The sequence below is a fragment of the Cenococcum geophilum genome (genome assembly GCF_001692895.1).
Source record: "Cenococcum geophilum 1.58 unplaced genomic scaffold K441scaffold_2, whole genome shotgun sequence".
Classification (NCBI taxonomy): Eukaryota; Fungi; Ascomycota; class Dothideomycetes; order Gloniales; family Gloniaceae; genus Cenococcum; species Cenococcum geophilum.
This window is the reverse complement of record NW_027137560.1, coordinates 1798242-1813052: the sequence shown is the minus strand read 5'-3', so window position 1 is coordinate 1813052 and position 14811 is coordinate 1798242. Positions and strand designations below refer to the sequence as shown.

The 14811-nt window shown below is 48.5% G+C and overlaps 5 protein-coding genes across 5 annotated transcripts; 3 read left to right on the top strand and 2 right to left on the bottom strand.

Annotated features, from left to right (window-relative positions):
* Positions 1–493: 493 nt before the first annotated feature.
* On the top strand, positions 494–740 carry K441DRAFT_719025 (uncharacterized protein; the record flags this gene model as incomplete). Its single annotated transcript, XM_067654014.1, has 1 exon — positions 494–740. The coding sequence occupies exon 1, from the start codon at positions 579–581 to the stop codon at positions 738–740; it is 162 nt and encodes a 53-aa protein (XP_067509790.1). The 5' UTR covers positions 494–578.
* Positions 741–991: 251 nt separating this feature from the next.
* On the top strand, positions 992–2375 carry K441DRAFT_98552 (glycosyltransferase family 4 protein). Its single transcript, XM_067654584.1, has one exon. The coding sequence runs from the start codon at positions 1153–1155 to the stop codon at positions 2323–2325; it is 1173 nt and encodes a 390-aa protein (XP_067509789.1). The 5' UTR covers positions 992–1152; the 3' UTR covers positions 2326–2375.
* A 1259-nt stretch (positions 2376–3634) lies between these two features.
* K441DRAFT_692171 (CDC45-like protein) lies at positions 3635–6816 on the bottom strand. The gene is made up of 2 exons (XM_067652541.1): positions 5683–6816; positions 3635–5631 (listed from the first exon to the last, which is right to left on the bottom strand). The coding sequence occupies exons 1-2, from the start codon at positions 6448–6450 to the stop codon at positions 3784–3786; spliced, it is 2616 nt and encodes an 871-aa protein (XP_067509788.1). The 5' UTR covers positions 6451–6816; the 3' UTR covers positions 3635–3783.
* A 1569-nt stretch (positions 6817–8385) lies between these two features.
* Positions 8386–10991, bottom strand: K441DRAFT_651127 (OPT superfamily oligopeptide transporter). Its single transcript, XM_067647140.1, has 3 exons — positions 10039–10991; positions 8768–9983; positions 8386–8687 (listed from the first exon to the last, which is right to left on the bottom strand). The coding sequence occupies exons 1-3, from the start codon at positions 10912–10914 to the stop codon at positions 8500–8502; spliced, it is 2280 nt and encodes a 759-aa protein (XP_067509787.1). The 5' UTR covers positions 10915–10991; the 3' UTR covers positions 8386–8499.
* A 246-nt stretch (positions 10992–11237) lies between these two features.
* Positions 11238–12471, top strand: K441DRAFT_672870 (uncharacterized protein; the record flags this gene model as incomplete). Its single annotated transcript, XM_067650596.1, has 2 exons — positions 11238–11761; positions 11820–12471. 2 exons carry the CDS (start codon positions 11238–11240, stop codon positions 12469–12471), a joined length of 1176 nt encoding a protein of 391 aa, XP_067509786.1.
* Positions 12472–14811: the final 2340 nt, after the last annotated feature.

The following is a 14811-nucleotide window of genomic DNA, read 5'->3' as shown; positions in this document are numbered from 1 at the left end:
CGCTTTGCCGCTGGTTTATTATAATAGATTGGCTTTTTAGGTGTTTATTTAATGTAAAGGAAGATTTTAAAGAACTATGAGAACTATACGGTAGTAGCGAAAAATACGCCTACTTAGAAGCCTTAGCTTATTCCTTATAGGAGAAGTATAAATAATACTATAAATACGCAGACGACAGCGCCGCTTACTACGCTGCACAAGTTCTTCTTCTAGATAAGAAATGGGCCTAGTTCCAGTAAGAATTTAAGAAGGATAAAGAGAAGAAGAACTGGCTACGTGGTAGCCCTAAGGATCTTAAGGATTTTGGTATATAAGGCCTTGTAGAGGACCTCTGGCTGGAAGAATATAAAGGTAAATATGCAGCCGCGGCTGCCTAAGAGTTATCTTCTACTGAGTTTATACCGGGCGAAACTTTTAGCGGGCTACACTTGCATGAGCAGATTAAGGCTGCGCCTACTATAAGAGTCAACGCCTACCAAGCCTATATTCGAGCTAAGCTTAAGCCTACTGCAGATCCTCTGGCTTATTAGAATTTGTAATATTTCGCACAGCTAGAGCTCGCCCGATTTGCCCTTGATATGCTAGCTATACCACTTATAAGCGCTAAGTACGAGAGAGTATTTAGCTCTACAAAATACCTGGTTATTAACTCACGCAGTTACCTTAAAGCTGATATTATTAAAGCAAATAAGTGCTTAAAATCTTGGTACGGGCGCCCGAAACCGAAGGCCTTTAAGTAAGGCGTTGATCCTAACGTTAATGATTTATATGAGGAAGAGCTTACTGCCAAAGCTGCCACCAATAAGGATTCTAATGCACAGGGTAATATAGATCAGGAGGCTGGTAAAGGAGGTGAGTAAGAAGGGCAGGGCGATGAGGGTGATGCGGGCGATGAGGGCGATAAGGACGATGAGGACGATGAGAGCTAGGAGGAAGATGAGGGTACTGAGGAAAACACTGTCAAATATATCGTTGTCGACGATTGATTGTAACTCAACACTATGCCAAGCCTTACAATATTAAATATCATCTGGTTGAACCGGTTCGGAGCTTTAAGTGGGCTATCGGTTGGTTAAAGAGCTCAAATTTGTAACCAACCAGACCAATTACAGCACTGATTCCGCCTCAAAAGTCGGTGCTACTGCCTTTGCGATGTCGGCAGTACAGGTGTTGAAAGACGTTCATGCCTTCTGTGGAATGATCCTGTACAAGAGGCAGGAAGACCTCGAGTGGCCGTCTATAGCCATGGAGCTTCGAAATTCGGTTTTGTGCGCCACAGTCAGCTTCCACTTCGGCATGCAAGCCATGCTCCTGGAGAATGCCATATCCACTGCCTCCGAACTCTTGGCAGCCGGCTCAGCTCGCCCTCCAATGCTCTACTATCAAACTGATACGTTACTGGATTACCACCCAAATCACCTTCCTTTTTGTGTAACACATCACGGTCCTTTCTACGAAGACTTCGCAAGCCACTTTTCAGAAGAGTTGGCAGCAGTGGCATTCGGCAGTCATCAAAAGGCTCGACATCTACAAATACAGCAAAGTTCGGGAATCAAACACCTCAAAACCCGAGACCATGCATTTGTGTTCCAGCACTCCCACCTTCAAGGAAGGTATCTGCTGAGATGTGGCGTAGACCCCTTAAAGATGTTTGGACTGTGCCCTCCCATCCATTCGATGCGTATTGCGGGCTACCCGATAAGCATCAACGCGACGAAAAATTATGTAGTCGACTGTGATGGGATATTCTTGTTTACCGCTGTGGCTCGCCTCGACTACTTTAAGAATATCGACCTTCTAGTAGATGCAGCGGTAGAACTACTCTCACGTGGTCAGCCTGTCACTGTTTTGATCGCTGGAGATGATGACGACGACAGCATCCGGCGTGCAAAACTGCTTGAAAGGGTCCCGACACAATACGCTAGATCTTTCGAAGTGATACCCAAACTGCCAAAGGATACCCTTTATACACTCTTTGAGTATGCTCAGCAAAATGGAATCTTCGTCTGTCCTTCCCGCTACGAGACTTTAGGAATCACTCCTCTTGAAGCAGCACTGAGCGGCGTCACCACGGTCATATCCGATTCTATGCAGGTTGAAGCCGCGAAGCATTTCCCCAAGAAGTACCGCTTTCTTCCTGCGGCCATAGAACTAGCCAACCTCGTAACAACTCTCCACAAGTCGGGTGTGGATCAATGTGGAAAGGAGCTGCGCGACCATATCGAGAATCGGATATCGAATGAGAATTTTAGGTTAGGCTTTCTCTATGCCTGGATGGAATGCTCGCAAAGGGTTGGGCGCTCTCGTTCTACTCGGTACTATTAGATTACAGAGGGCCTAGTATATGGAGTTTGGCTTTTCCTAGTGAGGTAGTTGGTCAGATGTAACATGTACTTCGGCCATGTAAGGCTAACATCCTGCCTGGACTAGTCGGACGCGTTTTCGGTCTGGTGTAGGTTGCGCTTTGCCACCGCTAGCAGGGAGGGCGACCGACCCGCACTGGCTACACTCCTGTAAGGGTCTACTTTTAAGGTTGAAGAATAGAGAACGCAGAGGAAATTGGCAACTATGGTTGGCGTTAGGACTAATAACTGCAGTAAGCTTGCAGAGTGGGCCACAGACCAGATTCCACGCCGGGAAACCTGCTCCACCCTCTCCACTAAGCTTGTGTCCCCCCTTTCCATGAGCTGGCCTGTGTCTCTAACTATCGAGTCCTGGCCTGTGATTCCTCCGAGGCCTCCCCCATATATGTTGAATATGTTCGTCAGGTTGCGTGCACCACGCCTATTAAGACCCTCATTTAAGTCGCCTTGCGCCATAGGGGCCGCCGAAGCTGGCCTATGTTTCCACCACCTAGAGTTTTGTTCGTGTTGTTATTGGTAGTGACCCGCCTCGTCGAGCTGTCCAGTCACCGTCCAGGTCGCGCACCACGTCTATTAAGACCCTCCTCTAAGTCTCCTAACGTACTAGATAGGACCTCATGAAGGGCCTTAACGAGTTCTCTAGATGGGGCCTTAACAAGTTTCGTACGAGGGATCTACGACGCGTTAACCTTAACAAGTTCTCATAAAAAGAGGTTCCCTATACCCCACCGTATCCTCTCTCGGTCTCAGAGCTAGTGCAAGCCCAAGGGTATCCTATCGTACGTCTAAGACGCGTCCGCATCGGCTAGCTAGATAAGGCCAGTTTCGGGCCTAGCTACAAGCCAGGTAGACGTACGTCAGGCGGTTTTCATATCCCAGTTTCCCTTAATAGACCTCCCTAGATAGATAATCGCATCGCCCAAGCGGAGGCAGTAGGTAATGTGGTTGTGGTGCGGTCGGCGCGTCAATGAAATTTTCATCGCACTAACTTCGTGCCCCAACAGCCTGCAGCGGCGAGCTACAAACTATTATCCATCGCCTCTGCACTTAGCTATCCATCAGAAAGACTTCCGTGATGATTATTTCCAACCGCGGCGACGAGGACGCGTGCAGTAGGACTTCGTGGTCCACATTCGGAACAAGGGTCTGGTCGGTGCGGCTCGGCTACCCTTTATCTCAGGCCAGCGGCCCCAAAAATTGTCAACAGTTGCCAAGTCATGTGATGAGAGTTCCACAATCTTTTGGCACCTGGAGAGAAAAAAGTACTTCTTCCACAGTTACTATGTAGCTAAGCCATATATTCTCTCGAACAAGATAGTAATGCAATAGATATGATAGGATATCCCCAGTACGCCGCCTGCAATGCTATACATTCCCAAATCATGCCTCGTCACAAAACCATTACCCAGTCCTATACCACCTAACCGACTACAGCCTTCATGCTCAAGCTTTCCAGAAACCCACTAAGATCCTCCTTTCTAACCTCAACAACGCAATGTTCGAAGCTATCAATCTTTACCCGTGCTCCTGTTTCCTCTGTAACCTCATGAAATGCAATTCCAAACCGATTGCGTCCGTACCCTCGTTTCCTCTTCTCTTCTACTTCCGTCTCACTCTCACTATCACTTCCCTCGCTCGCCTCGCTCTCTTCCTCAGTGTCATCCTCGCCTTCATCTTCATCAAGCCCGTTCGCAAGATTGCGCTCGATACGTGCCTGTCTTTTCTTCTCCCTCTCCTTACTTTTCTGTTCTTTACGCTTTTCCTTTTCTTTTCGCCTATCTTCTCTTCTTTTTTCTCGCTCTTTAGTCAACCCAACACCACCTCCACCACCTAGCCCTACAACCACATATACTCCGCGAGCATCATCCAAACCGGCCATTACCAGTTCCCCGCCTCTCCTTTTTCCTTTCACACCGTTTAGCTCGCCAATTGCCTCAGCAACCCATAAAGCCAGCTTGACTAAAGCTCCAGGGTGTGTAAAGAGTTGCACGTCCGGCCCCTCTTTGACGACAGCCATGCGGAAAGCACGAAGATGTCGAATTTGTTTTTTTTCAATCAGACTAGTGCCGGTCCGTAGAATGGCACGATGTAGATGCTGCGCGGTGGGGATGTGCGACACCAGCAGATCGATAGAGGATAGCGCATCGTAGGCGGTCCAAAAGCGTGACGTGATGCGGTCTTGGATATCATCCCTTGCTTCCACAATTTGGTCGTTTGCGTTTACCGTTTCCCTGTTGTTCGAAGCAATGGCCATTTCGCCGTGCTCTCGGGTCTCTGCGAAATTTGCGACGTCTAGACTGGACTGGTTTAGGCTTTTCGCATCTCCGACCTCCAATATAGCGCCTAGAACAATGCCTGCGTCGACGGCGCTCAAACATGCTTTCCAACCCCAGCATCGTACGAAACCCCATCCCTCCTTTCCCAATCCTTGTTCAGAAGGCGGTGGAACTAGTCCGTCGAGGCCGTATACCGGAGCGAATTTCAGGAGTCGTTCGCGCAAGCCGCGTTTAAGTTCCATATCCATATGCGTGTAGTTCTGCTTGCATTGTGTGAGACTGACACCCATTTTGGCTAGTAATTTGTGCAGCCTGCGCCGGCCAACATCGCTCCAGATATGAAGTCTTGCAGAAAGGTAAGGCGAATGAAGCATGCTGTCATATAAGCTCCAATGGCGGATTAGAAGGAAACGTGGTTCCGGTGAGAGTCGTATGGACATATCTGTTGGTGAGCGTGCATGCGTTGGTATCGCACCGCCCGAATCTCCTAGACTTGCTTCACGGGCGATGTCTTTAACATCAATAGGATTAAGGCGGCGCACTTCATCCCGCAAGATCGCGCGGATGCGCTCTCCGCGATCACCATTCCAGCCTGAAGATCCACCGGCAGTAGAGAGTGGACTAGGGCCTACGCCATGGAGTGTGCGTCCATACAGTTCGAGGCTGCTAACGCCTATTATTGCATTCCAGAGGAGGTCGTTGTCTTCACGACCTAGTTCTGAAGCTAGCGAGTAGATGATAGAGGAGACGGGTTCAGAGTAGGAGGCTCCTAGGGAATAGTATTCGTGAAGTATAGACTCATGCTTGCGACGTAGCTTGAGAAGACGCTTACGAAGCGTGCGTGCGGAAGGTTGTTTAGGGAGGACTGGAGATGAAGAGCGACTTGGGGGCGAATCGGAGTGGGAGAAGTCGGAGGAGCCACGAACGCGATTAGAGGTTGAGAGAAGGCCGTGCCGTGCTGGGCGTCGTGGAGAGGATGATATTGAACGAGACTGAGGAAGGGTAAGTGACATAGCTGGTATGGTGTACGGGGTCGAACTTACTGAATTACTTCTTCGCCTTTGCCTCGGTGGCCCATCCTCATGCTCCTCTTCGCTCTCGTCACCACTGTCTGCCCATGATTTTCGCTTCTTCGGAGCCTGCCCAGATACTGGAGGTTCCTTTTCTCCATCCTCGCTCTCCGAATCAGAGCCGTCCGTCTCATCGTCATCCTCGTCGACCTCTGGCATTTCTGCAAGCGCGCAGTACGCGTTTCGTTCTGCCCCTAATTCTTCTTCGATATCACCATCATCAAACACTATAATACCTCCTCTTCCCGGTTTATAAGATTGAGATATTCGGCCTTGGTCCACTCCAAGCTGTCCTCTCGCTAGCTCGCCATTCTGAGCATCATCACCAGGAGGTGCACCAAATACGTTTGCCAGGTTCCAAGGCCTTCTTGCATCCAGCACCCAAACTTCCACATCACCTGTCCCACCTTCACCATTCTCATCAATTTCCAGCCCCAGAATCGCCTCCAGATCAACCAGGCCTCCAACGCCAAGACAAACAACAACACCACCACTACCACCATCCGTTGTTCGCATGGGTCGTACCAGCTCTTCCCCAGTTCGTGTAAGGTCGCCATAACCGGCAATTGGCTGAATCTTATGTGGAATATAGTCGCGTTTTAGCAGTGCGGTAAGGATTCGGCAAGCGCAAAGCGCGTCGGGCTCGAGTGCTACTAGGAGAAGCACAGGCGGAGAGAGAGGATGATGAGTTCGGAGAAGATGGAGGTAAAGGTGGGATATTATGCTGCGTGGAAGGTACATTGTCGAATACTTGAATCAATTGTATAAAAACTTGACGCGCTGAGGGGCTAGAAAAGACGTGCCGGAAGGAAATATTTTGAGCTAGGGTACTTCCATAGTATCGCTCATGGCAAGAATTCTTCGGTCTTGATAGAGGTATATGTGAATAGCAGAAAGATATTTGGCGTCTTTGGGAGTGATACGGATGGTCTGGTGGACGCGGTAGCAGTCGCGTTTGTTCTAAACCGCTTTTGGCTTTGGCCGAAATCCACCAAAGTGCTCTGCTACATAAGCACCCGACTCTGTTGGCTCTCCGAGTTTGGCGGTCGCCCCGCTGGCGGCCCTTCCGGCGACCGTGCCAGCTTCCCGCCTCAGAGCTGAGATCTGCCCGCACAGCGACGAGCCAGCGTTGGATGTAGGCCAAAGGGGGAGTGCACGGTGAAGCGGCCGGTCGGCTGCTGGGAGAGGGGAGGCGCAGCTCGTCCTTATAACTACAAAACTACAGCCCCGGGCACCTAGAAACGTCATCCTCCTACAGTAGTAAATTACCTTGATAGTACAAAGTATGTATCAATTCAAATTTCCATGGTCTCGTCCCATCAGTTAGAAACCAATAGCATCAAGCCTCATAATAGCATCCAATAGTAAAACAACGCCCTGTCTGCTCTTCTCTCATCATGATCTCTCGGCACTATGCTGGTCAACCGAGTCAAAAAGTGCGTCGTTGACTCAGCTCGTATACCCGAACAAAACCACATCCCCCCTCACTTAGATTATTTTCGCCCCCGAAAAACATCTATCATTATAGAGTCGAACCTCAGCTGTCGCATCGTGGACTGCCGCTGCAGGACTCACACTCGAACCCTTTCAGTGGCCTCCAAGGCCTCATCGCTCTCCCTTTCTTCCTTAGGGGCAGGACTGCAGTGGACCTAGGTTAGCGCAGAAGCTCAACCTGTTCCCTCTTTTAGGTACCATATGTGGTCAACCGAGCCAAAAAGTACGGCACTACGCGTAGATCGTAAATCTCAGCTCATATACCCGAACAAAACCACACAGTATATAATGCACTTACCCCCGGGAAATGCTTTGATAAGGTCCAAATCCATCTCCTCTAGGCGCGCTGGTCTCTCCTGCGCTCAGTAGCACCTGAGCCACGCTACCATCTCCAAACTGCACCATTGTGAACACGCCCCAGAATTCTGCGAACTGCTCTCTCAGCACTAGCCTGATCTGGGACCAAAGCAGCTCCTGGCGCTCCACGATATCATGGTCTTCGGAAATGAGGGCGCTGGGGTGCAGGCCTAGTCTTGTGCACGTGTTGCGCAGATGTGAGTATGTTTTTTGGAGTCCGTTGGAGTCAACAGGGCGCAGGTCGTCTGGAAAGAGTGCTCGATGCGTGCCTGGGATAGGGTGCCTGGGGCATATTCATGGTGGGTGCGAGTTGGGCTCATATCATCAGACAAGTGGTGAGTTTTAGGGGATTCTTGGGTTGGTAAAGCCATCGTAGAAAAGTATAGGTTGCTCTGTCATGAACTGGAGAGATGCTTATGGATTCTTGGAGTTGTATGAATAATACAAAGGGCGGAAATACAGTGCAATGACTTCAAGAAAAAACAAAAGGGCTTCGTAGCGCCAAGTATCTTCTTAGAGGTTTGTTCCGTGTCAAGATAGACGTCACCCAAGCCGGCTCAGCCACTGTCGTGATGCTGCTTTCGGAACAATGCCGTCCATTTTCTGGCCATCGCGATTGAAGAGTAGCATCTGCTGTTCTCCCGCCAAAGCTCCCCCGCCGGCGGCACGGGAAGATGGATGACGCAATCTTACCCCGCGGTACGTGATGGGGAAGCGTCTGGACAAGCTGTCAAAACCTGGGGTGTTGGGTTGCTGGGCTGCACCGAACTTTACCGTTCAACGTTAAAGCATGCAAGCTTCCCCGCGCTGCAAATTCGAATAGCATCCAGGGTTTCGAAGCGAATCGCCAAAGCCGGATGCGACTTCAGCTCGACTTCAAATACTGCAATATGTCTATTACTATTATTCTACCTGCTAATTATGCGGCGAACAGCTAATTTAAAGATGTGGCACGTTTAGACTTGCCAACAGTAAGTTAACGATACTAAACAAGCCCTCGCCCAGGATAAGTCCGCTTGCCAGGACGATAATCGGTGTCTCTGACTTTCCCTTATATCTGGTCCACCACCAGTTCAGTACTCCGCCAATGGTCCGTGCAAGGGTAAACGACGGGACATTGTACATGCCTAGAACAAACCGAGTCAGGGAGATGTGCTTATTGTACCATATAACTTTGGAGATAAAGGGGATAAGCAGGAAGACTCACCAACGGCAACTGCGATTCCACCAGGAATCCAATCAACCCACCATCCAGCCAACCCTTTCTGCTTCCTGATATTTCCCCAAACCCTCACTGCCGTACCTATCGCAAACACCACCGCCGCGCCTGCTGCCCACTCTGCAACCATAGGCGGCAAGCCCTTCCCAGTGACTAGCCTTGCCGTAAACACCCACACGTACCCTGTAGGGACCTGAAACATGCCACCAGGTATTTCATAAACCCTAGTGTATAGTTTATATACGCCTGCGGAAATTACAGCGCCTACGGCTGACCCTATGATCTGGCCCCAGAACTGCGCGTTCGGCGCGGCGCCTAGCAAGTGTCCGGTTTTGAGATCTTGCATCAGGTCACCGGCTTGCAGAGCTGCAGACTCTGAGATTGCGCCTGCGAGAAGATTAATGATGACAGAGTTCCTAGCGGCTGGGCCTGTGGTTGGAGTGACGAGTGCGAAGAGAAGCTGTGTAAGCTTTGAGATGCCGGAGACAGGGTTGAGATCGGTTTCTCCTAGGGCACGGACTCCCATTATAGAGAGCAGAAGTGCGAGGACTAAAGCCAATATGGTAAGGTGAACTGGTATTAGAGATGGAAAAGAGACATGAACCGCAATAATGCAGAGACCTAAGGAGAGGACCAGGCCAATGACCGTAGTGCGGTTGGAGATGAGATGCGCAGGTGGGGCATCTGGTGCTGCATCTGACGAGAGGTGATGCTTGGAAGCAGTGACAGAAGCAGTGAGAGGATCTGTGGAATTCGAGCCATCGCTCAGCAAGGAATATCCCTTTCTGAAGCGAATATTAAGGGTTAAAATTTCTTTCCAGGTGTGCTCATGCAGCGTTTCCCGTAACTTGGGTAGATAGATGCGGCCATAGGATATTAGAGGCCGAAGGATAAGCCATCCGAGATTGACAAGAGAATCGGCAAGCATAATTGCAAGACTAATCCAGACGATCCAACCTTTGCTTCCACTGCTCCAATCACCGACTGGCCCAGGCGCCCATTTCTTCTTTTGCGCGAGGGGAGATAGGACACCCCAACCTACGATTGCACCAAGGAACATATGGAGAGTTGTTGCAGGTCCCATAATTATACCCTGTCCTACGTAGGCGGGCGACGGGTTTAGTTTCCAAAGCCAATTGCGTGCGAGTGGAAGACCCAGAATTGGTATCCCATGAAGTTGAGGAATAAAGTACGAGACGAGTGTCTGGCATGATGATGAGTAACTGCGAGGAATGATTTACATTATCTGAAATACATACGTATCCTGCTGATACAGCAAAAGAGATGAATAGAAGCCGGATCTTGGCTTTCCAATCGCCCTGCTGGCCTAGTCTCACACCTTCGTCTATTTGTTCGGTGGTGGATGATACGAGGTTGTGATCTGCCTCCATGTTATTCGATAGCGGGGGCTCAAGCAATGCCTGCTGCTCTTGGACTAGACTATCCGGTTCATCGCCGCTGCCCTCCAAAGCTTGGTTGATAGATTTCTGGTCTCCATGCAGGACCCGTATCATGAGAGCTGTAGCCGTCCCACTGGGGAATTTAAGCTTCTCGCGGATTATCACTTCTCTTCGTAGAGGAACAGCAAAAACCACCCCAAAAAAGCAAATTCCTACAGCCCAGACGATGAGTTTCCATAAGCTTATCTCCAGTGGGCCGTTCTCTTCTGGTTTCAATAGATAATTTAATGCAGGTATTACCCCCACAAAGCCACACCCAAGAGGCATTGTCCCCACCGATCCCGCCACTGATTGAACAAGGACATTTTCCACAGGGGTGAACGGATAGTCAATGTAGCGAGCAACAGTCTTAAAGTATGCGAAGCCGATGAGTGCGGATGGCATTGCCATGCCGCTAACCCACCCCGTTTGTAGACCAAAATACATATTAGAGAAGCATATAACCACTCCTATAACAAGACCAACAAGGACTCCACGGATAGTAAAACTCTGAGGCTCACTCGCGTGTTCGGCAAAATATCTTTGGGTAGTGCTTCGATGAGGATGGCGTTGTCGGAGGGGGTTTGCAGGCCGATTGTGCCGAGGACTAGAGCTACTACTCGATATTTGTAAATCTCCGTCTTCATTGTCACCAGGTGTAAGGCCCGAAGGTGGTGAACCCCGATCTGGAGCCATGGTATGCTTTGGTGGAGGAAGTTCGATGAGAGGATGTTATTCACAGCTACAGAGCATCTCCGGCAAGATTAGACAAGATATGAGATAAGCAGCAGGAGAAAGACTGCTCCACGGCGGAGATGCCGCGGGTGATGCAAGAGCCGTGGTTTTGCCGGAGCAGCTTGGTAATACACTTCGTACTCAACACCAAACACGGGTCACGACTCCCCCTTGGTTGCAGCTCCTTATATCACATCTTCCACCCGAGGAGGATTTTGGAATCCTAACACTTTACGTGCCCTCGCGCCAGTTATTTTTATAGACTATAACCTCCAACTTCCACCATGAATTCACTCGGCACAATCCTCTTCTTCGCCGTTGCCCTCATAGTTCTCACATCCGCCGAGCACACTTCCAACTGGGCGGTCCTGGTCTCCACCTCTCGCTTCTGGTTCAATTACCGTCACCTTGCCAATGTCCTCTCTCTCTACCGCACCGTTAAACGTCTCGGCATCCCTGATTCGCAGATTATTCTGATGTTACCCGATGACATGGCGTGTAACCCACGCAATGCCTTCCCAGGAACTGTCTATAACAATGCTGATCGCGCTTTGGATTTGTATGGCGATAATATTGAAGTTGATTATAGGGGCTATGAGGTCACGGTGGAGAACTTCATCCGTCTGCTGACGGACCGCGTTGGGGAAGATATGCCGAGGAGTAAACGGCTCCTGACTGATGATCGGAGCAACATTTTGGTCTATATGACCGGACACGGCGGCAATGAATTTCTAAAATTCCAAGATGCAGAAGAGATCAGCGCATTCGACCTTGCAGACGCGTTCGAGCAAATGTGGGAGAAAAAACGGTACGTGCTCCTCCTACCCTTTTGCGGCCCAATGGACTAACGAAATGTTCCACACCAGCTACCATGAGATGCTTTTCATGATTGATACTTGTCAAGCCAATACTATGTACTCCAAATTCTATTCTCCGAATATTCTCGCAACTGGCAGCTCCGAAATCGATCAGTCATCCTACTCCCATCACGCAGACAATGATGTTGGTGTGGCCGTTATCGACCGATATACCTACTACAACCTTGACTTCCTTGAAACACAAGTCCGCGAGCCTTCCAGCAAGCTTACAATGGGCGATCTTTTCGATAGTTACGATGAGGAGAAAATTCATTCTCATCCCGGTGTACGGTACGATTTGTTCCCTGGAGGCGAAGCTGCCGCGAGGTCAAGACTAGTGATGGACTTCTTCGGTAATGTCCAGAATGTAGAGGTCGAGGGTGGCTTTACTGGGAATGAGACTGCTTGGCAAGAGGAACTCCAGGCTATTGAAAGAATAATCAATAAAGCTAAGAGGAGCCATAATGAGTCCATGGCGTTCTTATCGCAACATTCAGTTGAAAGTACTGAAAGACATGTTGCTAAAGCAGTGCTTAAGAAAGAGGGTGCAGTAAAAGTAAATCCAGACGCTGGCTGGGGAAATCAGATAATAGGTACTGCCGCGCTTTTGGGATGCTTGGGTGTTTGGGCTGCTGGTTCATGGCTAGAGGCACGAGCGTAGGCGTATAGTGTCTCTAAAGAAGTTCCATGATCGACGAAGCGCCTATTGTTAAGGTAGCCACTACCCGCTTCCATCGAGTTTAAACCAAACACCAAATACCAAACGACCTTGGTTTATATCAGGACGCCAAAAGGCTCCTCTTAGAAGTCAATCAAGAACGTATGAGACGCCTCTCATTACTATTGATCGACGTTCGACACCGATTGCACGAGGCTATCTGGTGAACACATTAGCATTGACTCTCACAGCGTCAAGTTAATAAGCCATCCTAAAAGCCGTGGCTTCCCGGAGGCTTCGATATGGTTCTGGAGAGAATCGGTGGCGGAATGGTTAGGCTAGGACATTCCAATTGTTCACTTGGCCTATGGCAAGCCAAATTAAAACTACTACAACTTATAGAGGCCTCCATGCATCGGTTCTCCGGGCCTATGGCAAGCCAAATTAAAACTACTACAACTTATAGAGGCCTCCATGTCTCAGTTTCAGAGGAGTAACGTAGGGCTTTTATATGAGAGATAGGCTATATCACGTATTTTGAATTGGGCCTGATTTTACACAGGGGTTGGGAAAAATCTAATCTTATCTCGATACGATCTACGATCCACGATCGATACGATATTCCGTATCGTATCAAATATCATGATATTTTCTTGGAATTCCCCCTATAGCTCCACTAATATAGGTATATGTTTTATAAATAGAGGCCTATTTTATAGNTTTANNNTAGAGCTATAAAATAAGCCNTTATTTATATAATTTAGAGCCGTTTTAGTGGAGTTATGGGAGGGGGGACCTACTACCGGTCGCAAAATATTGGTAACTCGCCCAGAGCCAAACATCGCGCGTCTCCCACTCTATTAAAATAATACATCCCCTATAGCTCTATTAATATAGCTTTAAAGTAAAGCTATAAAATCAGTTACTATTTATATAAGTTAGAGCTATATTAGTAAAGTTATAGGGGTATATTATTTTAATGGAGTGGGAGATGCGCGACGTTCGGCTCTGGGCGAGTTACCAATATTTTGCGACCGACAGTAAGTTCTCCCCCCCCTATAACTCTACCAAAACGGCTCTAAATTATATAAATAGGGGCTTATTTTATAGCTCTATTCTAAAACTATAAAATAAGCCCTTATTTATATAATTTAGAGCTATACTAGTGGGGCTATTGGGGGTGTATTGTTTTGGTAGGTGTATCGAAAAAAGTCAATCGATACGATTCGATACGATACGATACGATACGATCTCGCGTATCGTATCGAATCGGATCGATTAGATTTTTCCCACCCTGTTTTACACCATCTTCGTTCAAGTTAGACAGAGTCAACAAAGTTCCAATCGATTTTGTCTAAGAGAAGCTACATACGTTTCTACAATATACCTTGTTGATATATTGTTGTGCATGTTCCATTACTCATCCTCTTAGTCGATATTCATGCACATCTCTAGGGTGAAACTTCTTTTAGTCGCCACGCGAATATGCTTTCATACCTCCACGCTTTTGCTACATCCCCAGACTCTCGGATTCCTAGAAAATAAATCTGAGGTACTAAATCCTCCGCTTCAGAGGCGAAAGAGATATTTCTGGGCTAGGTGTCGACCGGAAATACAAGGTCAGGAACGAACTCGTGTGTAGATTGATCTACGAAGAAAAAGAGACTATATATACATAGTACCAAGAGGCCTCCTGTCGATCGTAACCAAATGGACGATCGTAATCTACATTTAGCTGACACTAAGGCATTGGGCGGATACCTATGGAGTGGTAGCCTAAGATATTGATGATCTTAAACTCGACCATTCTCAACCTTGCAGTCAATCATGAATGTATTGAGGGTTGAAATGTTGTGAATAACTCTGAAGTCCCAGTTCATCTGGAGGGAGCAAGGCTAGAAGCGGGAATTACTGCTTCTAGGCCTCGTTCGATTGCAAAACTTCAGATCAGAGCTGAAAGTCCGACAGAAAAGGGCGCGTTCTTTTCTAATTTGGCATGCGTTTATGGCTTTGTAAAAGCACGGGCGTGTGCAATCTAGAGGCTTCAGATCAAATTAAATTCTAAATCTAGAGTTTTAAGCTCTATATTGAACTAACGCCAAGAGCTTCAGTTTAGAAGCCTTACACGGTAATCTCTATCCGGAGACTCCTACTTCGGGTTTAGTGCAGTCCATCGCTTATCCATATCGGGTATCGCTCCTCGCCCCATCAATCCGCCGCTTTTGACGTCTATAAAATGCTCGCCCTCCCCCCGCCAGGCTTCCTCCTCATCTCTTTCCCTTAATTCTCTAACCCGACCCCGGCGCCTCTGCCACCAAGCGGCATACGCCTTTCTACGCCACG